General features: G+C 46.6%; 1 protein-coding gene across 11 annotated transcripts in view; it reads left to right on the top strand.

Annotated features, from left to right (window-relative positions):
- Osbpl3 (oxysterol binding protein like 3) overlaps positions 1–25,413 on the top strand; it is a 163,831-nt gene that overhangs the window by 100,823 nt on the left and 37,595 nt on the right. For 9 of the 11 annotated variants that reach the window (XM_052173716.1, XM_052173707.1, XM_052173708.1 and 6 more), the window contains 9 exons: positions 6,022–6,138; positions 6,289–6,342; positions 7,117–7,230; positions 10,916–11,083; positions 11,624–11,747; positions 14,006–14,109; positions 14,313–14,405; positions 15,395–15,551; positions 22,849–22,979. In XM_052173716.1, coding sequence (XP_052029676.1) covers positions 6,022–6,138; positions 6,289–6,342; positions 7,117–7,230; positions 10,916–11,083; positions 11,624–11,747; positions 14,006–14,109; positions 14,313–14,405; positions 15,395–15,551; positions 22,849–22,979 — 1,062 coding nt within the window. The remainder of the gene's footprint in view (positions 1–6,021; positions 6,139–6,288; positions 6,343–7,116; positions 7,231–10,915; positions 11,084–11,623; positions 11,748–14,005; positions 14,110–14,312; positions 14,406–15,394; positions 15,552–22,848; positions 22,980–25,413) is intronic. The other 2 variants (XM_052173718.1, XM_052173715.1) reach the window with 1 other exon arrangement.

Here is a 25,413-nt window from a genome sequence, read left to right as displayed (position 1 = left end):
GAAAGACACTTAATGAAAGGTAACTCCGTTTCCCAGTGATTGCAGTCTAAGCGTAAAGTTGGTCTGACACATCAGAGTGGTGGTTCTGCTGACACGTGCTTCCATGTGCCCATAGAAAAATCATGAAAGGTAGTGTTACTTATCTTTAGCTTTTCGTGATAGGCTTTACAAGATCAAAATGCCTTTAAACTCACTGATGATGGGTGTAATCAGTGACCACGTGACTTAATGCCGGATGTTGACCTCTGGGTTTTAAAAACCTGGTAAACTGATACCAGACTAATTAGAACAGCCTGCTCTTCAGGCCTGCCAGGTCCCTTTCCCCACTTCTCAGCTGCAGGGAGAATGGAAGTTTCAGTCTTTTCTATTTCTGATATCACAGCCAGGGGAGCTGAGAACTGGGCATGTGCGTGGGGCCTGGGAGTGGTGCAGTGCGCGCACAGCTGCGCTGGGAGGAAGGAAGCAGCGCTTGCAATCGTGCACTCAGCACTATGGAAATGAACTTGGCCCACTGAAGAGCATGAATCAATGCCCAGCCGCCTTCCTAATCACGAAGCCGCTTTCTATCTTTGGCACTTTTTAGACGTTCTGTAAAATAGACTGAACTCAGTGCCAGATGATGGCCAGATCAGCCTTGTTTGAGCTTTAGCAGAAGTTTTGGGACACTGCAGCCACATTTCTCTCTCTCCGTCTCATGGTCCTGATGACCTTTCAGCCTGATCCATGCGGGGTGAGACACTAACCCCACATATTAGACTCAGTATTAGGCTCAGGGAGCAGAGATAGCCATGGCAGGACTTTGGTCTCTGTGGTGGTGGAGTTGTCTTGGGTGTTCACTTCACTCAGGGTGCATTCCCTATGTTCAAACCATCATGGAGTGTGGAGGGCACCCGGGTGCCGCTCCCTCACTGTCCCTTTAGCCTGGAACACTGGCATCTCACATTTATTTTTATTACATTGTGTTTGTGAGTTTCTGTATTTCTCTGTGTGCATACATAGGTATGTTTAGGCACACACATGTGCACATATCCATTGCCCTGGCACATGTGTGGCGATCTGAAGACAACTTCCAGGAGTCTGTTCTCTCCTTTCGTGGCTCCTCTTCCAGGACTTGAATTCAAGTTTTTAGGCTTCATAGTAACGACCTCCACCCACTGAGCCGTCTCCCCAGCCTGCATCCGCTTTCTTTGAATACCATTTAGCGGGCACTCAAGGCCCTTTCCATGCTCCTGCTCTCAGACTTGCTCAGCTGACATTTACTGAGGACACAGACGATATAATGAACAAGAGTAATAAGGCAGGGAACCCACATTCTAGCTGGACAAGAGGCAGTGTAAGCTGGTTTTCATTTACTACTTCTCTTCAGAGGACGGACAGGCTTTCTTCAGAGCAGAGAAGGTTTGAGAAGAAATAGAATTTCACCAGAGAAGGAGGTTAGGCAGGAGTTCCGGCAGGAAAGGGCAAATGGGCAAAGGGCTAGCAGCAGTGAAATGCATGGGCTGATTTCCTACACACTTGCCATGCCTGTGACCAGAGAGCTAGGAGCTCTGAGCAGGCCCAGGGCTTCTGAGGCCTTTCTTCCAGTTGAGTCTAGAGGTGGACCAGTTCCAGGATTCACCCCCAATGTCCCCTTACCACTTAGGATTTTTTCCTTGTTCATTGTTGGAATTTACACATCTAAAGATGGGAAAAATAATACTTTACAGTGAGGGCAGAATAATTAAACCTCATAGATTGTGCCATGGGGAGGCTGTGGCACTTGGCAGCTTTACCGCAGCAGGAAATTAACCTAATTCTCTTCATTACTTTCTACATTTAAAAAAAAGAAGAAAAGAAAGAATCCTAATAAAAATGCTCTTGAAGGTTATACAAGGGTTAACCCTGATAACAAAGCATGTGTCAACTATGATGTTAGCCATGGTAACAGTTTCTCTGACTCTTTCAGTGCAGTTTATTAATATCTACTACGAACTATTTTAGGTCAGTGAACTGACAAAAGGCTCGTGATTGTGGGAATCTAGAACGAGCTTTCCAGTCCTTTTGTAGTGTTGTTACAATACTCATCCGTGTGTTTTAAACACCTCTGTGTTTGATTTTTCTGTGACTCAGTGACATGTTATGAACTGTGACTGCAACTTAACCCCTTCTTGCAAAGCCAACTACCTGGTGTCATTTACTTGATTCAAGAGTTTACTCTATTTTCTTGACTGGAGACTGCAAGAGATACCAGGGGGAGAATCCTCTTAGTGGCTACCCTGTATGTGCCACGCTGCTAGAGTTCTTCACAAGGTGAAGAAGAAGGTCTCTATGGTTGTTTGGGAAGAAAACACCAAAACCCTGGGGTGGGGCTCAAATAAAAAATTAACAACTCATGAGTTAATTAAATGGTAAATTATCTGTTAATGCACAGTGACTACTTTAGCACTGAGTTGACTACTGTGGAGCTGACTTACGGCCAAGCTGGGCTATACCCCAGCCCTTTCCGGTCAGCTGACATCAAGCAGGTCATATTTCCAAAGATGTCTCATAATGCTTGCAGAATCTTTCTGAATGTGGGACACTTTGTCACTGTGCAAGGCTGAGGAGTTTGGAAGTTTCTCATTGTCTCATTGCCCCTTCACTCGAAGCTGAGATGCTAGAGACTTCGTCCCAGCACTGTCAATCGATAGTGCCCCAGATTCCCCAGCCTCCGAGGGAACAGCTTCAGGCCACTGTGAATCTCAGAGATGGATAGAGGTTCTTAACTGTCACCTGATAGCTCGGTGGCGACTTGGGAAGAAGCGAGCATTTGAATGAATACAGGGTCTAACAAAGGCCTGTGAGCCTTCTCTCCCAGCCAAGGAGAGCCTGCCCTTTCTTCATGGGGTAAACCTGGCTTCTTTGCCTGCTGACACTTGCAAGTTTTTTAACCTCGGAAGAAGATGGAACCTACAAAGCAGATGACATTTAGCAGAAAATTCACACCCTTCCTCGCTTGTTGACTTGAAGGGACAGTGAACCTACTACTGTAGCGCCCTGCCCTTCATGCTGGCTGGCTGGGAGGAGTGAACCGTATCTCCAGAATCCTGGGGCGCCTCCTTGCTAACCTGAGTCAGAAAATACACTTTTGACATTCTGTTCTTCTTTTCCATTCAGCCACGGGTACGACCGCATCTGTGTTTCCCCGATTCGGGGAAGTGTGGAGTAACGGCCATTGCTCCTGACAGTTGCACCGAGCTCCTTGAGAGGGACTGAGCAGGTGTGCCGGGCAGTTCTAGAGTTAGTGCTCTGCACTTGCCGTCTGCCTGGGAGTCGGAGCACAGCTCCAAAGGCCAATCCACTTGAGCGCTTTCCAAGGGGCTAAGCCTTGGATTTGCATGCGATGATGCCACATGTGCCCATCTTTCACAAACACGGGTCTATTGTATGTAATCTGAAAACAGTCATTTGGCGCAAGGACACTGGGCACACTTTTTTTTTATTCGATATATTTTTTATTTACATTTCAAATGATTTCCCCTTTTCTAGCCCCCCACTCCCCGAAAGTTCCATAAGCCCCCTTCTGTCCCCCTGTCCTCCCACCCACCCCTTCCCACTTCCCCGTTCTGGTTTTGCCCTATACTGCTTCACTGAGTCTTTCCAGAACAAGGGGCCACTCCTCTGTTCTTCTTATACCTCATTTGATGTGTGGATTATGTTTTGGGTATTCCAGTTTTCTAGGCTAATATCCACTTATTAGTGAGTGCATACCATGATTCATCTTTTGAGTCTGGGTTACCTCACTTAGTATGATGTTCTCCAGCTACATCCATTTGTCTAAGAATTTCATGATGTGCCACAATGTAGCCTTTCGGGAACATGAGCCTCTAACTTTTAATCCACAACTGGAGTTAGTTATCAGGAGCCTGCTGTTCACAAGATTAGGGGGGGGGGGTGGGGAGGAGCTCTCAAGGTGCTCCCGCCCATTATGGATAAGACTCATCCAGGTCACTATGAGCAAGGAAGGGGAAGTGGTTGGAAGAAATGCAGAACAGTGGGTGCTGGAGGAAAGGATGGAGGAAAGGGTGGAGGAATGCTTTCCTCTGGAGGAGGGGCGTTATGGCAGGGCCTTAAAAAAGAGTCACAGCACTGAAATGGGTAACACACAATTCTAGAGGTGGCTTTCCAAGCCGAAGGAAATGATTCCAGGATCATTTGGTGTTTTACAGGCAGTGTGCTGCTCATCACCTAATAGATGTTTTCCAGTCATTGTCTGGGTGGAACTGAGAGGCTGAGCAGCTGGTGATGGTTGTTACAACACAGTCCCATTCAATGCTGCTACCTGGCCAAAAGGTTTCTCTAAATTAAACACTGAGTACCACCTGATCCTGCCTTCTAACCATTGAAGAAGCCCAGATGCTGAGAGACCTACAGTGCTTGTTTTTAAAAACTAGGATGTGTCTTTATCTCCATTCACAGTGAAAAGGGCTCAGATAAAAGGCAGGTTAACAAAGAATTCAGTGGCTAATGTAGGGAAGGATCCTGCTGCTAGAGCTGTTGTGCTGGGCTTTGGGAAGCATAGAAAAGAGCCCTTCAAGGCCTCTCCCTGCCCTATGCCCCAGGGCTGATCAGATTTATGGTCTAACTCCTGATATCCACTCATTGGGCTCTGGCTGTACCATCTGCCCAAGGGTTGGAGCTGTGACTCAAAGCCAGAGTGTCTACAAGAGATCTTCTCCAGAATCATATGTATGTAAAACTATATTACCCATAGTGGGGAATACTTTATATAATATCTAGTACATGTATCCAGACTCAAGATGAATTCCAGTGTGTGCATTCCATGTGTATTATGACCTAATCAATCAATCAATCAATCATCATCATCATCATCATCATCATCTATGCTACTCCCAAGGATGTTAACCAATTTTGGTTTATCTTGCACAGATTTAGCAATGATTTAAGTATTTTAAAAGACATTTTCAGAATTTTTATTGTTTTTCTTTTGATTATTTGGAATTTTCTTTTCATTCAGTTGGAATAACCTCTTCAAAACTGAAAAGAACCCAAGCCAAAAATACAAGGAATTTGTTGTTCCTGCTGCTTGTTTGTTTGTTTGTTTTGTCTCTTGCTGTGTGACAGAAGCAGCCTCAGACTCTCAAGTCCTGGAATTGTAGCATGTCTTAAAAAGAAAAGTCTCTTGGAGAAGAAAAGGGGGGAGGGGAGATTAAAAATTTCTGGGAGAAAGGGATGAAAAGACTTGGGACAGAACTCTTTCCAACATGTCTGTGTTTCTGCTACTTCAGCCCCTGGAATTTGAAGACAGTCACCCATGCAGCCCCTGTTTCCAGTCAGCTCAAAGGGTTCCCTAGCTTGCATCCAATTCCATTTTTGCAGATACTTCCATTTCAAAGATTTAAATATTTTTATGTATTTCTATGTGCCTGTGTGTGTGCATGTCACAGGCATGCAGTGCCCATGGAGGCCCGAAGGGGTGGGGGATAGGGTGAGACCCTCTGGGGCTAGAGTTCAGGCAGTTGTTAGCCACCTGAGGTGGGGCTGGGGTTGGAACTCAGGTCCCCTGGTAGAGCCACAGGTCCCTTAACTGTTGACTCTCTAGCCCGGGTTCTCAGCCATTCCGTAGGATCCCCTAGCATGCACAGTGCACAGACACAGCTTCTTGCTGACATAGGTAGCACTTGGTTAACATTAGACTAAGCTCTGCTGACTGAACAGTAACTGCGAGATGACATCAAAGTGAGCAAAAATAGAATTTATAGTAAGATCTTTCCCTTCAACTGTGCTGTCAAGGTTCAAAGACTGAAAAAAAAAGAGAGAGGGAGAGATGGTCTTTCTTTTAAAAAAAAAAATCCAATTTGATGCCACTAAACTACAGCCTTGAATCTATAAAGTCCAAGAAATGGATGGAAATTAAATTTACATTTCTTCTTATCAAAAGTATCCAGACTCTCTGTCTTGAACTGTTTCTCAGTAGCTTGTTGCTTGGTATTACTATCTTTTAAAGGTGTGACATTTGGGCTGTTTCTTCCATTGGAACAGGACAGCTGGGAGGTGGTGGAAGGACTGAGGGGGGAGATGACGTACACCCAGGAGCCGCCTGTGCAGAAAGGATTTTTGCTGAAAAAGAGGAAGTGGCCCTTAAAAGGCTGGCACAAGGTGAGACATCCGCGGTAGCTGCTCCTCCGTGGGCACACCCTCTACCCCCTCAGTTTTGAGCTTTGAGAACTCATATTCTATCTGAAGTCGGAGCGCAGAGGAGGGATGTTAGCATGTATGCCTTGCTAAGTTCTCTTTGCTTCCCCACAGAGATTCTTCTGCCTGGAAAAGGGAATCTTGAAATATGCCAAGAGCCAAACGGATGTAAGTCTTCATCTTAGCCCAGCATGATACTGAAGAAGTGTGCAGGGTGCTTGAGTTGAGCCCTGAGGCACAGCGCCCGTGGGTAATGGTTTTTCCAGGGCGCGGAGCCGGTTTCCACCCGCCCTGACACCCGCTATGTTAGCTTTAGATCTGGGTGGGATCCATTCACCAGCAGGAGAAGGGGCAGGACACTTACTGGGTTCCGCAGTCTGCTCTGGTTTTAGCTATTATAGGAACAGAGCATGTGGTAAGCACTCTTCCCACTCTCATGACCACTGAGGGCCTTGGTGGAGAAAGCCGTGGCTAATGTGGTCTTCCTCCTGAGTTAACCTAGGAGGTTGGTCTAGAGGGTTCTGAGTGGCCAGTGGGCCTGTCTCCTCTCCTTCCTTGGTCATTCGAGTCCTCCCTAGTTTCTTGTCTGCACTCTTCCTTTAAGTCCCTTATGGATGAATGTAGATGACAGGCACTATTCCAGGGGAAGGCCACGTCTCTCGCTTGTGTTGCCTTGAAGTCAACTCATGGCGTTTCCGCTCCTTTGCTTGCATCTTGGCTATGAAAACTCCTATTTAGTCTTCTGTCCTCCAGGCTCTTCATCTGTGAGATAAGGAGAGTGCTTTTCCTGTTCAGACAAAGAATGCAGTTCGTGTGCAACTCTTAACTGGGTCCGGCTTGCATGGCGGGCCCTGTCAATCACAGTGTCCGGGTTGGGGGATGGGAGGTTGCGACAACCGCCCTGACTACTATGACTCAAGCAGCCCTCCTGTGCTTCTGTAGATCGAGAGAGAGAAACTGCATGGCTGCATTGACGTGGGGCTCTCCGTGATGTCTGTGAAGAAGTCGTCTAAGTGTATAGACCTTGACACGGAGGAGCACATCTACCACCTGAAGGTGAGGCTTTGGCCAGGGCCTGCTCCCACTGCACAGGCACGCCAGGACTTTTGTTGGCTGGGAAGTTGCCTGAGGCAGAGTCTTGTGATCCACTCCACGCTGGCTTCAGACTCCTAGGCTCCAGGCACACTCTCCCAGCTTGGTTGTGCAGAGGCCTTGCTACTGAGAGCCACTGACCATCTCCATGCTGGTGATGATTTGGGGACATCCATTCCACCTGTGGGCAGTTTTCATCACCAAAATGCCCCTAAGGGGTACTTTTGATGTTAGGGCGGGCCAGGTTTTTCTTAGCTGTCTGGGGCCATCTCTCTCTAACCCTGCTTGAATGTCCTTGACACCATTCCCAAAGGTTGCCACTCCTCCCCAGTGACAGCAGTCAATGACAAGAGCACCTTCATGTGCTCCTCCCCCCAGGCTGTGTGGCTTAGCATAGAACCATTTACCCTAGATTAAAATACGCTCTCCTGAGGATAGTGTTTACCCTGTGGACCCCTGACTTAGGACTTCAGCCAGTTTTACAAACACTTCCTTAGAATCCTCATATTGTAGTTAAATGTCAATCTTTGCTCAAGTGGGCATTGGCAGATCTTAAGGCTCAAAGCTTCCTACCCACGGCCTTTCTCCTGAAGGTGGGTGATGTCGTGGAAACGTTAGACATGAGGCCCAGGGCAATGCCAGCTCTTACTTGACTGCTTGCTGGCCGTTAAACTTTGACCAGTCATTTAATTCTTGAAAAGCCCTGTCTTGTTTTTGTTGTTTTTATCCTACCCCACCTCTGCCCCCTATAAAAACATGAAAGAGTGTGTGTTTAAGGTTTGTTGTAATTCCTTGGGTGTCAGTAAGTTTCCTAAGTGTATTATTGTTTATAATGGTTAGGCAGTGCCTGAATGTTGGAGGGAAATCGAGAAATGCTTAGTCAGCATGCTCAATGTTAGGGCTGTCGGCTGGCGGCTGGGGCTGGCGGCTGGGGCTGGGGGCTGGGGGCTGGGGGCTGGGGGCTGGGGGCTGGGGGCTGGGATAACCAAGGATCTCAGCAGTCCCTGGCCTTGCCTAGCACGAGTGTCTCATAGCTGTCCACTAACCTCCCCCTGAACCCTGGGTTAGTTCAGTGTGTAAAGCAATTCCCTGTCGCTGTGGGCCGATGGTGCTTTGCTGTGGGAGCGTCGCCAGTGTTTCAGTTCCAGCCTTTACCCACTGGACACCAAGGGTGTGTCTAGTGGTAACAACCCACACTGTCCTCAAATATTTCCAAGTATTTACTGACAGAAAAAAAATCTCCTCAGTGAAATAACTGGCAAAGCAAAGGAGGGGAGAGCTACAAATTATTTATATAGTAATTAATAATGAATATTATAATTTTATATTTATAATTTATAATTTAAGGAGTATAATAAATTATATATTTGTGTGTGTGTGTGTGTGTGTGTGTGTGTGTGAACCTTATCCCTCTGCTCCTCCCTCAGTGGTTAATCTCTGCTGGGACAGTTGACACTGTGTACCTGTATTGGTTCCATGACTCTTCCCTCTGTGTTTTCACATGGTCAGGAAATGATGACTCCCTTCCTGTTTGTAACTCTAGTTAGCAAGGTGAAGCTATCACTCATTTCTGCTTTTTAAAGACTTAGAACGTCTTAAGATGCATTGGACTTGATACCTTGAGGCGGAGCAACAATTGTCTCGTGACTCACTGTAAACTCTGCTTTGTTCTCGTTCATCCCTGAGGATCAGTCCTGACTTGGAGTGTAATCGACTGATGTTCGCTGAGGTCTCCCTACCCCCCCTACCCCCGTTTCCTCCTCCCTTCCCTCCCACCTCACTCCCCCTGCCATCACCACAAGGCTGGCCTTGAACTCACAGATCTTGGGGGCTGAGTTACAGGCATGCTCCACCAAGCCAAGAATCACCTGGCTTGATTCTTTCTCTTATTTTCTACCCAAGAAGTCTGGGCAGAAAAGCAGTTAAGAAACTGCCCAGCCACAGTCCTGAAATTGACTTCAGGGCCTATGCCAGACTGTGGTTAGTTATTTGATGAAGTTTATCCAATTAAAAAACGAGTCAAAATGAACGCCTTGGACACTGGCTTCCCAGGGCTTTGGGGAGCAGATCAGGGCAAGGATGACACAAGATTCTTATAAAATTCCTTTTAACTACATCTGGCAAATGAAATGCTCACAATGCAGAAGAGACAAATAGACAAGTGTGTGTCTGTCTGTGCTGTGGCTTCCTGCACACTTGTACGAAGGAAGAGCCTCAATCTTCAGGTTCCTCTAAGCAACATAAAGTCCTCTGAGCAGCACAACCTCTGTCTGTCTGTCTGTCTGTCTGTCTGCACAACCTTCTCCCAGCTGCTACCTTATCAGAATGGTCACAGCACTGGCCTGGCAGGCCACTGGCCTACCTGGCATATTTGGAGGTTATTTTAAATTATAGCTTTATGAGTCCATATCCTAATCTATAGGCATCTCATTTTTCACTTTGAAATTATGAATGCGTTTTATACACAAAACATTGGCTTGAAGATGTCTGTAGTATAGAAATAATTGTTATATTTCTTTTAACATTTTTATGAGCATTTAAACTATTTCTTGAGAATAATTATTAGTTATAGCAGGCATGGTGCTATGCCCATAATTCTAGCATTCAGGTAGTTAATACAGAAGGATTTTCATAAGTCAAAGTCCAGCCTGGACTGCATAGCAAATCTGAGGCTCATCTGTGCTGCACAGAAAGTACTACATAGTGAGTGTAGCACACTACACTGCACGGTGAGAGGCACATTCCTGGGTTACCTGGCAATATACTGTCTCAAATAAATAAATAAAAATTGTCAACTGAAAACATCCTTCCTAGAAAGTGGATATTTATATTTCCTATCTATGGAGGGAATGGATAAATATTTGTATAATAATAACAACAATGAGGGGGCTGCAGAGATAGCTCTGTGGTTAAGAGCTCTGACCTTTGTTCCAGAGTTTGAGTTCAATTCCCAGCAACCCCTTGGTGGCTGACAACCATCCATAATGAGATCTGGCGCCCTCTTCTGACATTCAGGTGTCCATGCAGATAGAGCACTCATACACATAAAATAAATCATTTTAAAAAATAACAATAATAGTACTCTACAATGCTTTGTCAGATATTTTTCCTTTTTCTGAAAGTGACAAAATGGTTTTCAGTGAACCGGCTCGTGCATTAGCAGCTCCTTCCGGCCGTGCGTCCTTCACAGAGTGGACGCCTGCAGGCCAGTATTTCAGGGAACACCTGCTGTGTCATCAGTTCAGACTTTTTCATAAAGTCTGAGCTACAGGCATTTACATGAAGAACAGAACTGACAGATTCAGCAGGGAGTGGACTAGTCTCAGGCGAGAGAACTTGGAAACATTTTAAGAAATAAATGTGAGTTTTAGATTCTTTGCTGTTTAGTAAAATTGTTGTTTGCATTCTTAAAAGTTGCATGGTGGTTAACACACCTCAAAGGAGACGTATGGTATTTTGTGACTGTGTCTCTTCCTCAGGTGTTCTCTGAAACCGCATAAAATGAAACCAAGACAGTAAATGCAATCTCTTCTTTTTCACGTACGCTAGCTCAAAGAGAGCAGGTCAGAAGTGGCGTTGTTTCGATAAATAACTGATCCTTTTTAGCCAGTGGCTCTCTTCTACATCTCTCAATTCAACTCCCCTGCAGGTGAAGTCAGAAGAAGCTTTTGACGAGTGGGTGTCCAAGCTTCGTCACCACAGAATGTACCGGCAGAATGAGATCGCCATGTTCCCCCGAGATGTCAATCACTTTTTCCCAGGGTCCTCTGTCACAGATTCTGCCCCAGGAGTGTTCGAGTCTGTTTCCAGCAGGAAGGTAATGATTGTGTTGCCAGTAACAAGTCTGAAAGAACCGAGAGGGACATTCCAGGAGTGAGGGGAGGGTTTATGGGTGGAGCAGGGTAGATGAGGGTGGTGCTATCCAGGTAATCTCTTAACCAGTATCAGATCCAGGATACAATTAGTACAGATTAAGGCAGGGAGCTTGGGTAAGCAGCGATCTGAGATCCCTGAAGACTCAGGCTTTCTCTGAGCCATACTAACTGTGTTTTACCCACCTGGCTGTTGAGTGCAGCTAAGCATGTGTACAGCCACACAGGATTGCGGACTGTTTCCCAAAGTATCTTTACTGTGGCGTCATCATTTCGTAGAAGATAAGGACGACGGTGGAGGCCATCGGTGTGGCTTAGCTGGGGTGGTGGCCAGCGGTATTCCAGTTTCCCGTGGGGCGTTTTGCAGGAAGCTTCTTCCCACTGCATCTGTTAGGGACCGGCTCACCCCGCTATCCTTCCCCTTAGAAGTTGTCCCTGCCAGGCTGGGTCTTGATTTCTAACCTGCTCTTGTCATCTGTGAACAGCGTAGCAGTCTATCAAAGCAGAATTCATTTCCAGCTGGAAGCAATTTGTCATTTTCTTGTGGTGGAGACACGCGAGTTCCATTCTGGCTACAGTCTTCAGAGGACATGGAAAAATGCTCAAAAGGTAGCAGTCTGACTCTTGGGTCTCTTTTGGCCGTGGTGCTGCCAATGCATGCTTGGTATTGCCTTCACATGCATTTGAGCCCCTACAGTCACTCTTCTGCATCCTACCCCTCACTCTGCTCATGAAGGTCATTAGCGCACACGCTCTCCTCACAGAGCTTAGTGTCTTCACCTGGATGCAGACAGACTTCCTAATCTAGTCCCAGGATGGGTGCACGAGTTCCTCCCAGAGCCATAAATCATATCTCCATGGGTGGGGACTATTAGCTCATGATCTCTTCAATGCAAGAAAACTGACTCTGCTGCCCACCCAAGATGAAGAATCAGTGTCCCTAAGGGAGTGAGTGGCCAGGTGGAGAGAGAGCCCAGTGTAAGCGGTCTACACTAGAACTTTACACTAGAATGGAGATTTTTATACTGTCTTAAATTATGTTTATGTGTGGTGTGTATTGGGGATGGGGGTGCATGTGAGTGCAGGTGCCCATAGAGACCAGAAGAGGGCGTCTGATCCCCTGGAGCTGCTCAGTGTGGGTGAAGTCAGGCCCTTTGGAAGAGTAGTATATACTCTTAACCTAACTGCTGAGCCATCTGGACCCTTTAAAATGTAGGGGCGCCTATGCCTCTGTCCCAAGCATCCTGTTTAAATTAGTCTGGGGTACCGCCCTGGTGACCCGGTCCCAGCATTCCTTGAGTGAGTCTGGGGAGGGGCAGGATTGATTACTCCTACACAAGGTAACTCAGTGTTCTCAAGCCTAATTAGCTAAACTCATCTGGAGAACCAGACTGGCGCTTCCAGTGGGGGAGAGAGTTCAGGCTTAATTGTCTAAGGTGAGGCCTGGAGCATATGGAATTTGAAAGTTTTGAATTGGAAATTTTTGAGTTAAAAAGAAGTTGAGAGCTGGATAGTTTAATTTCTAAAGTACTTGCTATGCAAGATGCAAATCTGGAGTTGATACCCAGAACCCACAAGCAAAGACAGATGTGGTAGTGTGTGCTTGGAACCCAAGCACTGGGGAGCTGGAGACAGGTGATCCTCTGGGGTTAGGCACACTTAGGCTACTTGGTAAGATTCTGGCAAGTGAGAGACCTTTCCTTAAAAAACAAAGTGAATAGAGTTCCTGAAGAAGACCAGAGGTGCCCTTAGGCCTACACACACACACACACACACACACACACACATACACCACAGACACACACAGACACACACACAGACACACACACACACAGACACATACATACACACACACAGACACACACACAGACACACAGAGAGAGAGAGAGAGAGAGAAATAGACATACAGCAATAAGCTAGACTGACAGACAAACACAGAGATACACAGGCACACAGAAACAGATACACAGACACACATACACACACAGACATTAAGACACACAGAAATACACATATAGACACACAGAGATAGACACACAAACACATAAGACATATACACAGACACGCACACATACACACACACACACACACAGTTATTTCAGTGTGTCCTTGAATTAGGGGCACTATTAGAGAAAGTTGTCAGGTGGCAGCCTTCCCTGTGTTCCGTGAGATGCGGTTTCCAGTGGGATTCTGGTCTCTACCCCTCCCATAATGCCACTTACTAGCTCCACAGACTAGGACTACAAAATGGTCTTCAGAACACTGTACCTGGACCAGCATCAGCAGGCTGGCCTGGGTTTATCAAAATTGCAAATTCCCAGGCCCAACCCAGATGCCTGAATCAGAAACTAGGGGTGGAGCCTAAGATCCGTGGGCACGCTGGTGATTCTGAGCATCTGGAGACAGAGAGACTGTGTCGATCATGTGGGCCGTCCATTACTCAGCAGGATCCCCGTCCTCAGCCAGAGCCCAGCCAGATGCGGGGTGGACTGTTTCTCCAGTTAGTGACCAGGGTCTAGTCTAACCTGCTTTTCTATCATCCGAGGCCCATCTGCGGGGAGTCACCATCATCCTGAGGCAGGATCCTGGATACTAGTACAACTTCGAGCCTGTTGCTGCATTGGGGTGTGGATGCTGGGGTTTTGAGTTCCTGCTATAGGCCGTTCCTCTGAGCACTCTGAATACATCAATTTAGCTCTCAGTACTCTAGCTTCATGTGTAACTATCCCCAAAGGACAGAGAACTTGTGTCACAGTCCACCACTGGATTTAAATTGAGGCAGCCTGTGGGGTAATCAAATCTGGACTACAGAGCCTGGTGCTCCCTGGTGTTGGGACAGTGGTGAGCATCTGCCCTTCCTCCCACAGACCTGGCACACTGCCATGCCTATCTGCTGGAAATGAGTCAGCTCTTAGAAAGCATGGACGTCCTGCATCGGACATACTCAGCGCCATCCATCAGCGCCATACAGGTTAGCCTGCCTGCTTTTCTGTTCGCCTTCTGCCTCCACTCTCGTTCCTCACACTTGACTAACCATGGGATGTCCTCTGTCCAGCTGCTTTAGCCAAACCTAAGGGGGTGGCTGTGGTCACTGTCCTGTGCGTCTGTCCCTGTAGTTTTGGTGGACCTTACTGTCTGTGCTTCTCTCTCTTTCTCTCCTGTTTTGAAACAAAGGGTGGAGCTTTTGAAAGTCCCAAAAAGGAAAAACGATCACACAGGAGGTGGCGGTCCAGAGCTATTGGCAAAGATGCTAAAGGAACACTGCAGGTAACCTTTGCTTCGCCACAGGCTTGCCTTGCTCACGGCGCCTCTCCACACACCACGTGCAGGGGCCTCTCACTCAAGTAGGACAGAAAAAAGTGAAGGCTGTGGAGTTGATCTCTGTGCCTTGTGTGGAGAGATGACACCCAAACCTGAGACCCTCTGGTCACAGAGATAAGGCTGTGAAGATACTTGGGCAGAGGAGAGTTTCTGAAGGGGAAATGGGTTGATGTTGGAGGGGCTGCCACGCTTGTGAGGATTTGGGGTCTTTCCTCCTTTAACATCTAGCTTGTCTGTGATGCTCTGCTGTAGTGTGTGTCTTGTGATGCGGCGGCTGTGGTCCAGGACTCTCTGACCTACATTTGTTGTTAGCATCCCTTCCCGTGAACCTTACCTTCTCTTAGAGTTCGCAGGCCTGAGCCTCTATCCTGCAGGCCCTTTTGCCATTTTTCTTCAAACTCCCAACCCCCAACCAGAGCCACCATTTGGGGTGCCAGGAGCTGTCTTTCCCAGGCACAGCTAAGCTATAGGCAAGACCACATACTAGATGGAAACATTATTAGAGCCAAACTGAATCTGGAGCTTTTAGAGAAACTCCTGTCGTCCCTGGGAGCTGAGCGTGGATGCTTTCTGAGTAAAGAACATTGTGTGCTCAAGTGTGAGCAGCAGGCTCGTCTTGTAGACGCTCCCGGTGCACGTGTAGAAAGTCATGTGGGAATCAATTTGCTCTGACAGCCTAGTGACGCGGTGACATTCATCGTCATTTTCAACCTGGGACTGAAGTTTCTACTGTGTCTGAGACAGCATGTGATTTCCTGCCCATTTGTAGTTTTATAGGATGCCAGTGGCCGTACGTGGCTTCTCCCCAGTTTTTATTAGTTGTTTTTGAAGCTATCCCTCGGTGGGAAGATGCACTTCTAAGATGCCCCCTTAATCAGTCCCAGTCATGGAGGTGCTACTCTGAATACAAATCTCTCCTTGTGCTGTCACTTTAGGTCCCTAAACCTTTTCCTGGCCCTGTGAGATTGCACTCCTCCAATCCTAACTTGTCAACCCTGGACTTTGGAGAAGAGAAGTCTTACTCGGATGGTTCCGAAGCGTCGTCAGAGTTCTCCAAGATGCAGGAGGATCTGTGCCATGTCGCTCATAAAGGTGAATGGGGTTTCCTGCTTCCTGACACATGTGACGGAAATGTCTGTCAGTACAAGACTACACATATCATCTTTAAGGGAAGAATAGTTTATTCTGGAGCCAATTTTAGTGTCTGTGACCCAGGAACATAGATCTAGGTTGCCCCAAATTCTATGTTCCGATGTGCAAGCAGTTTAATGAAGTTTTAAAGAACAGGAAAGTCACAAATCAAGGCAGGTTTCAAATACATCAGTAGATACACCAGAGAAGTGATTGCAGTGAGCAGGGAGATTTTCTGTAGGCTCAAATACTATCTGATGACATTCTTAGCTTTAAGTTAATTAGTTCCAAAAGGTATTTTTTATTTGTTTGTCTGTTTGTTGTTGTTTTTTAAATCTATTAGTCATAAGGCATTAGTTCCAACCCAGAGGTAAGCAAGGAATGTTCGAGAGGACTAGAATTAGCCCTATATATGGTATTTAGTCTCTGGACCTGCAGCAGTCTAATCTCTCTATGGTTCTGCAGCTCTAACCAGTCCATCCATCCCTGCAGTTACAGCTTCCACGACATCTCACTAACACGCCCTGTGCCTTGAGTCTGGGGCGTCCTCAGGGAATCTCTCAGTAGGCTCATTTTCTGCTCTGATAAGGCTTTCGAAAGCCTCATTTTTATTTATGTCTTTGTCAGTGTAGATGTTGTTGCAAAGATTTTGGTTTTGGCAGCATGGAGGAGGCATTGAGGGTTTGGGATTTAGCTGACGGAACCTATGGGAAAATGGTTTGTTTGTTTTGTTTATTTATTTATTTATTTATTTATTTATTTTTGGTTTTTCAAGACAGGGTTTCTCTATGTAGTTCTGGCTGTCCTGGAACTCACTCTGTAGACCAGGCTGGCCTCGAACTCAGAAATCTGCCTGCCTCTGCCTCCCAAGTGCTGGGATTACAGGCGTGCGCCACCACTGCCTGGCTTTGGCTTTGGAAAATGTTTTAAAGTTTGCATCTATCTTGAGCACAGACTTTTTCTATCATCATTACCCTCTAAACAAAACAGGACAGCAACTCTATACTGATCTTCCATGTACAGGTACTTAAGCATCTAAAGGTGATTTAGAATGTATTAGAGTGTGGAGGGCCTTCCATACTCTACAATCGGAGCATTCATATGCGGATGGTTGGATTAATATGGCATTTATATCACCCGTTTTCAACCCCTATTAAGCAGTTCCTCTCTGAAGAATCCATTTGTAGGAATTAACTTTAAACACATCCATATAAAGGCACGTACTCTAGCATTATTCTTTCTATGAAAACAGAAATGTGGGTTTATGGTTTATGTTAGCCATTCCAGAAATGCAAATGCTGCTGCTCTGAGGCCTGTTGCACACTCTTAGAAGAGCAGCCTCTTAATGGACCCCAGAAACCAGATATCTCACTGGTGACTGGTGACCATGGAAGACGGTGGCCTACCAGTAAATAAAACTAAGCACGTACCTACCATAAAAATTCAACCACTGTGCCCCTGAGCATGTGGTTCAGAGCACTGAAAACAGTTATGGGGAACAGCTGTACAGAGATGTTTGGGACAGGCTGGGGTTGTGGCTCAGAAGTAGAGCCTGCATTGTTATTGTTAACAACACAAAACTAAAATATTACAAGCAGATTTGTTGTACTGGCCAAACACTAGAAGCAATTCAATGTCCTTCAGCAGATGCATAGTTAAATAAACCATGGTATACCCATGCAGTGGAAAACTACTTAGCAATAAATAGGGACATGCTTTTATATATGCAACAATCTAGAGAAAGCACAAAGACATAGTGGAATGAAAATAACTTCAGTGGGTTCACTTTGTAAATGATGGAAGAAATTAGTAGAGGCCAGAGTTTAGGAACAGTGAGGGGGAGGGGATGAGGACTGGGGATGTAATGATAAAGGGACCTTTGTGGTGATGGACAGTTCTGCATTCTGATCAAGGCACTGGTTATAGGAGTTTTCCAATGTGATGACTCATGTTAACCTGTCGCCATACACATGTACCAATGAGTGCATGTAATTCTGAAGAAATCTGAGCACACGCCGATTCTCTACCATCCCTGTCCTGGGTTTATATTGTGCTGTGGTTGATAAAGTGTTACCATGGGAGAAATGGTACAGAGTACATGGATGGGACTTCTTCTGTGCTGCTTCTGAGTTCCTGTGACGCACTGCAGTGACACACACCCCTCGAACAAGGCCACGCCTCCTAATCCTAACAGTTCACCAACTGGGACCCGATCTTTTCAGATATATGAGCCATTCTCATCCAGACCACCACAGAAGGAGACACTCTCCTTCTGACACAGGAGAGAAACAAACTTCCCGGAATCCTATCCACGATAGAAATGCTCATTTACAAATATGAAAACAAAAATGAGAACAAAGGCAAATTCTTTATTCCTGAGTGCCCGGGGTGTTCTCTGGTGGCAAATTGGGGTTGAATGGTCACTTGCTGAGCTGGTTTAAGCTCCGGAAGCCTTGAAGGAAAAGCTGTGTTTGTCACAGTGGTGCAGGACCTGAGGAAAGGGCTGTTCATGCATTGCTCACAGTTAGAGTTCACTGTTAGTGTGCCGAGCAAGTGCATTGACATGCGTACTCAGAAACAAGTAGGATTAATTAGCAAAAGTCACTAATGCAATTCACTAAATTAATTCAGATTGAATAGTGGGGTAAAAGGTATTTTACAGCTATGAACACCGTGTAAGGGTTGAAACTTGAAAGAAACAGATTACAGATCATCAAGTCATTCCAGATAGTTTAGGAATGTTACTCCATTGAATGACCCTGTACAACCCTCCCTGCCAAAAACATAAAAGGTAGATTAAAAAAAAGGATGCTTCCTTGAACACACACACACACACACACACACACACACTGTATGCATGCAAAAATGAACGTAAAGAAGAAAAATGAAGCCCTACTGTGCTGACTCTTGTGTTCTCGGGTGCCTTTTCACTGTTCTTAGAGAACTCAGGACCACCAGCTCAGGGGTGGCACCACCCACAGAGGGCTGGGCCATTCCCTACTGATCACTGATTAAGAAAATGCCCTATAGCTGGATCTCCTGAAAGTATTTTCTCAGTTGTGGTTCCTTCCTTTCAGATAACTCTAGCTTGTGTCAAATTGATATAAAGCTAGTAAGCATGGTGTCTTACAGTGTAATTATGGTCTCCCAGGAACAGCCTCTAGCCATTGCTCTGGGAGTTATGGATCATGAGTTGACCAAGAGTGGCCACTTTAATATCCTCTGGGTGTGTCTTAGGCTATTTAAGAAAGCTAAGCAACTGTGGTTGAACACAGTCATAATCCTGCCATTTGGGAGCCTGAGGCAGGAAGAACACACATTTGAGGCCAACTTGGGCTACATAGTGAGGCCCTGTTTCAACACACACACACACACACACACACACACACACACACACACACTCTCTCTCTCTCTCTCTCTCTCTCTTAGGGGACCTGATTTTTCTCATCCTCCAGGAGGAGTTTTTGATATCTGACAATAAAACAGGACTGTGGGTTTCTCTCTGTTTATGCCCACTGCGTTCTTACATATACATTTCTTTTTCTGAGCATGAGGGAACTGGCGACTGGAGAGCTGTGTTCTGACTGGGCAAGCCCTCTACTAGTGAGCTCTGTTGCCTGCTCTCCTAGCTGAACACTGTGAAGCAGACAGTGCCCATTCTGTCCCTTTGACAAGCATAAACAGGGATGGGCTAGTCTGGTAGAAAGCCTCACCTGGCATCTGAAAGACGGAACAGATGAGCTGAGAAAGCAGAGCCAGCCGGGCGCGTGCTCATGGTGTCTGGAGAAACAAATGTATCCACGGAAAGATGGAAGCCCCAGGGACCCACTGGGACAGCTGTGGGTATCTCAGGGATGGGGGGAGGCTGAGGGGAAAAAGGCATGGCATGCAGAGAGGTCCCTGTGTGGCCTGTGGTCCTCCCCTCAAGGCTGCTGTTCCTTGGCCCAGCAAGCTCAGGTCAGTCCTCAGTCACGCACTCTCTACCCCATGAGCGTTCATTTATGATCATCATCCTGATGGCAGCTAAGTATCACGCTACTCCACCCACTCAGAGTTCAAGAACGTAGGCCCCATTGCATCTCACACATCTCTCTCTTTTTTTTAATTATTTGGGAACCACACACCATGCACCCCGATTATGCTCACCTCCTAGTCTTCCCATGCCCACCTCCCCCTTTGACTCCCCGCTCAGAAGAAAAAAGAAAAAAGCAAGTCTATTTTGTGTTGTCTGAATACTCATTTGGTGCATGGTCAAATTCCTAGTGTCCAGCCCCAGCAGGGATGATGAGTCGTCTCTGCCTGTGTCCAGGCCAGAAGCCATCAGCTGAGGAAAGCCATGCATAGGCCAGAGAGGGGTGAGGCCAGAGGGGGGCGGGGACAGGTCTCCCATGCCCATGGACATTCACATGCCTGGAAAGGCAGCAGTCCAGACCTGGGACGGCCACGTGGGATTTGGTGTTAACATGGGCCACAGACGTCAATATGGTACCTGGCTATAACCAAGACACTTACTTACCCACCCATGGCCCTCAGAATGGAGCAGAGACTCCAACATGGCCTTAGAGAGCTATACATGCCACACACATCAGGATGGCCCCTAAGACACCAAAGCCCGAGGGCATCGTCAGGTCAGCAGCACAGCAGCCTGGACCGCAGACACCAACATGGCCTCCAGTGGTTTCAAGGGCCATGCTGGGCCTTTGAGGAGGTTCAATCCAGAGAGTGGCCCTTTCTTCATCTTGGGCTTCCATCATTGCCCAGAGCCAGGGAGATCCTGCAGCTGGGTAGCAGGTTCAGGGCTGCATCTATGTCTGTAAAGCTCTAGGCTGTTGTACACCATCTGTCATCCCTGTTGGGCAATGACAGCCTGCCCACCAGCCCTGTCTCTCACCTGTCACCACCATCATGTCTCCAGTTCTGCCTCTCCATGGGGTGCATACCTCTGTTTTTCTCTTTCCAACCTCATCGTTACATAGTTGTTTATTGTGGTGCCCAGGCCACAAGGAAGACTTGGATGTCTTCTGCCAAGAGGCCAGAGTGTCCTCTCATGCACCATCATAACTGTTATCCTGTTAGCAACACTCATTATGTATCACATTAATGCATTGGGTTAGAGGCTTTGCCTGCAGTGTCTTATTTAAACCTTATTGTAGGGTATAAAGTAAATGTTCCCAGTATCTCCACATCAGATACCTTGCCCAAGGTTGTCGAATGAATAAGTGATGGAGGACCCTATCCTCCGGGATCTTTCACTGAGTCCCCCAGCCTTAGTCAGTCAGCAACTGCCGATAGACAGGAGGCAGTCTTCCATCTTGCTGACAAATGAAGGAAGCAAGTTGGTAGCGAGTATTTAGTTTCTGTTATTGAATAGGCCATGCCTGGCTAACGATAACCTGTGGAAAAGCAAGCCTGTGAAATTTAATAAAATACCAGGTCACTGGAGAAGCCAGTCACAATGCCTTCCTCCTTCTGCCCGTCTGTGACAAGCTGTAATGGAAGAGAATGGAAAGATAATATCTAGGTCTCTAGGATCAGTACTTTAGGTAGCGATTCCCTTAACCCTAGGTAGTAACTTGCACCCTATGTAATCAGAACCTAATAGATATTATTTTGTCATACCGATTTATGTTTTTCTAATCTCTCTCTGTATGTGTATGCATGCATGTGTGTCTGTATGAGTGTGTGTGTTTGAGTGTATGAATTTGTGCTTGTGCATGCCACAGCTCCTGTGTGTGTGTGTGTGTGTGAGAGAGAGAGAGAGAGAGAGAGAGAGAGAGAGAGAGAGAAAACAACCTTTGGTGTCAGTCCTCACTTTACTCTGTGTAGAACAGGGTTTCTTTGTTGTCCCTGCTGGATACCCCAGTCTGCCTGGCCTACGAGCTCCTGGGGAGTCTAGTCCCACTTTCCATCTCACCTGGAGCATGGGGATTGCGGAGTCCAGTATCACACTTGGCTTTGTGTGAGGTCTGGGCATCTAACACAGGTCCTCAGACCTGCGAGCAAGCACTTTACCTGCTGAGGCCCCTCCACAGCTCCTGCCTCAGACTCTGAAAATTCCAGTTTGGGCATTTAACTGATTCTGGTTCTAAGTTCTCACGGAATCAGAGTGGCTGTAAAATCAAAGGAGGGGGATCGGAGTGCAGTCAGAGGAAACTAGCAGGAAACAGGGCGGCCCCTTATTTTGAAATCATTTTGACCTTATAGAAAAGCTGCAGGAGTAGAATAAAGAACTCGCATAAAGCCTCTGCCTGGAGTTCTCACTGTCCCCCATCCCCAGCCCGTTCTACACACATGCCTTTACTGTTCCGAGACGTGTGAGAGTGGGGTCCCTGTGCCGTATGCCCTTCTTTGATGCTTTATGCTCTAGTGTATATACTGGGTACAGTGAAGTTATCTAACCCGGGACATGTCACTGAGAAATGACACTTTGGTCTCCCAGTCACAATGTCAGCTTCTGAAAAATGTCTTTAATGCCATTCTCCCGTTGGGTACCTGGTCTACACCCAGCATTGTTCTTCACTGTCCTGCTTCTTCAGCCGGGATTAATTGGGGGCACTTTTTCATAAAGTTGACATCTCGGTGCCCTTGAAGAATACAGCCAGTTTTAAAAACAGGATGTTCAGCTGTCTGTGGTTCTCTCCTGATCAGATCCAGGTTGCACATCCTTGATTGTCCTTCAGTACAGCGTGACTGTTCTAAGCCATTGGAGCTGTGGCACCCAGGCTTTACCTGACTCTCACTGGTTGTTGATTTTGACCACCTGGTTGAGGTGCAGCCTGTCTCTTCTGATACAACGATAGCATATTTCCCAGATAGCCAGTGAGCCTTGTTCTTAACTGTTTCTAGCCTAATTTAAGGACATAAAACTGTGGTCACCTTAACCTCTAAGTCGTAATGTCATGGGCGACCTGGGCAGATCGACCAGTGTGTGTAAATGTTAAGAGATTCTATTTTTCCACTGAGCCACATAGTTTCTCATCCACACAGGCCTCTCCCACTCTCAGGCTTTCCCACTCAGGACTGGGAACACTAACGCTGATGAACCTGTGTCACTTCATGTTGTCACCGGAGCCTACAAGTTTCCATTAGGGTTTGCTCCCACACATTCAATGTTTTTGTAAAGGAGTCGATGTAGAATGTGCATTTGCTGAACTCAGAACACTTTGCTAAATGCTTGCATAAGAAGTGCAGTTTCTACATTTAGTTTTTAATTATGCCTCTTCTTTTGTTCCTTTTTGTAATGATTCTATCTTTATAGTTTACTTCGCTTTAAGGTCGGCTTTCAATAGCATATCTGTGGAGAGGGAAAAGCTGAGGCAGCTGCTGGAGCTGGACACCTCGTCCTCGCCCTCTGCGCAGGTCGTCGGTCTGAAGCACGCTCTGTCATCCGTAAGTTGCTTATCTCTGTCTCCTAGATGTCTGCAAATGTGCCGGGCTTGTGAGTTACTAAAGCTTTCCGTTTCCATGGTTGCATTGAAAATTGATGATTTTTATGGTTGAGTTGAATCTTGGGGAGAAAACCAAATTATCCAGATTATATTCGAGCCTTTCTTCAGACTTTACCTATTCAAACCAATCCCAGACCGTAAAAGCTAGGGCTTTTGTAACTGTTCGATTCTCTGAGTTTAACTGATTTTTTTCTGTTTCTATAGAACTTGTATGTTTGTGTGGCTGCCTCGCAGACAGCCGTTGGCTAATGCTCACAAAAGTTGGCATTTAGGAGAGTCTGCAACTCAGAGGCTTCGTAACTTTAGATGGATTTAATAAATAACACAGGGCAGTGAGAAATTTCCAATTTACAGGTCTTCCGTGTCCACTGCGAACCTACCTGATGCTCCTCCAGATATGCACATGCTATGCTTTTTGATTACATAGCACAAACCCTTTAGCTTGTTCCTCCTCACGGACACAGGGTGAGTCTTCAAACAGGAAAACCACTGCCCGGGCCTCCGATGGGTTCCAGCAGGTCGTGATCACTCACGCTTGGTTTCCCGATCAGCTTCAGTTCCCTGCTCAGAATGGGCTCCGTTGATACACTCTGTCCTGGGGCTCCATTGATACACTGTGCCCTGGGGTTCCATTCTACGCTGTGCCCCCTGCTACTCAGGAAGCTGAAGATGTCTGATGCCTTAGCCCTGACCTCTCAGGAAGCCAGAGAAATTTTGAAACAGCATACGTATTTGCTCGTTTCTCCTCACTTGTACTTTGGAATTTCTGCCTTGAGAAGAGAAAGAATGGTTGCTCATATGGAGTGTGTATTTTGGGTCAGGTGGGAGAAAGGGATTTCAGATCATGTGACCAGAAGCTACCGTAAACACTGGGGGGGGGGGGGTCCATTTATCTTTTATATTTGCCTAGCTGTTGAGAAAAGTAATGCTGCCAATTACTGTAAGTTAATTAGTATACAATGTAACGTTACTGATGAACCCTTGGCCACTAGTACACAGTACTTGCTGTGGATACTTCAGGTACTTTCTTTCAGTGGCAATTCCAACTGTGCTATATTTGGTTAGGTTTTTGAGATAGAATCTCATAATAGCCCAGGCTAGCCTCATGTGGTCATGTGGTCCTGCCTCCACCTCCCATGTACTTATATTATAGTTACGTGCCAACTAGTTGATTTTTGAAGGAAAAGTTATAAATAATAATACCAGCTCACTCCACATGTGGAGTCTCCATTTCCTTTCTTAGGGTTGGAGGAAAAGTGATATCTTTTAGACTGTGGGAACAACTAGTACCATTGGGTTGGTGCTTTGAGTCTATGCCTGTTTCCTTTAAAGTTTATTTCTTACTGGTACATACATTCTCACTGTTTCAATCTAGGTGGCTACACACACACACACACACACAATTTCTGGGCTCTAGCCCAACAGTGTCATGTTGCCTCACAGAGGTTGTTATATGCACTTGCATAACCCTCATTCTTGTTCAGAGTTTCTTCAGTGATTCAAGTGTTCTTAGATAACCTGTGTCCTCTGTGACCTCTAAAACGTGAAACCAGAGCCCGGCATGGCGACCCTGTAATCCCAGTCCTTGGGAAGCTGGCTGAGGCGAGTGTGAGGAGTGCAGCCTGGGTTCCAGTGTGAGACCATCTCCCCAATGTTCAACAGTGATGCTAAGAACGGGACTACATGAAGCCCTTGCAGAGACCCAGGAAGTGAGAAGGCAGTCAGGAGAGTCGGGTCCCTCCTCACGATAGACCTGTACTCATACGATGCACAGGAATGCCAAGTGAAGCAAGAGCACAGCCTGCTTTCCCCTGAGCCAGGCCCTAGCAGACAGGCTGAGACAGGAGGTGGGACCGCCCCACAGGGAATCAGTAACTGTCTCCTGGCTTCTTTTATGTTTACGGCTCACACCCACTCTTCCCTAGCACTGTGATGCTCTAGCCCTTAGTGTGTCTAGTTACTAAGGTTTGGCTTGTTTATTTTTTGAAGAATAAATCGTCTTATACCTAAAAATGGGACCAGCACACTTTGAAGACCCATGACAGATGGACTGATAATTAAATCACACTGGGTCATGTCCACTGGCATCTTGTCAAGGATGGGAGGAACTAGGAATCACTGGGTTGGAGGAGTTGGGAGCTGGCCCAGAGATCAGCCTGGCAGGAAGAAAAGATAGTGACTGTGAGGCGCCAGTCTTAAAAGCTGATGTTGTCTGACTTCCTTCTGCCTACCGCACTAACCTCTTTCCACCTCAGCTAACATGGAGTATCAAGGGCTCCATGCCCTGGAGCCATGGGGAAGCCCGTTCACACCCCTAGGGTGCCACACCCAGGGGGTCGTCACTCCTAGAGTTGCTTTGCCTAGTCCCCTGCTGC

This window comes from Apodemus sylvaticus, chromosome 2 (assembly GCF_947179515.1).
Source record: "Apodemus sylvaticus chromosome 2, mApoSyl1.1, whole genome shotgun sequence".
Classification (NCBI taxonomy): domain Eukaryota; kingdom Metazoa; phylum Chordata; class Mammalia; order Rodentia; family Muridae; genus Apodemus; species Apodemus sylvaticus.
This window is presented reverse-complemented; position numbering and strand designations above follow the sequence as displayed.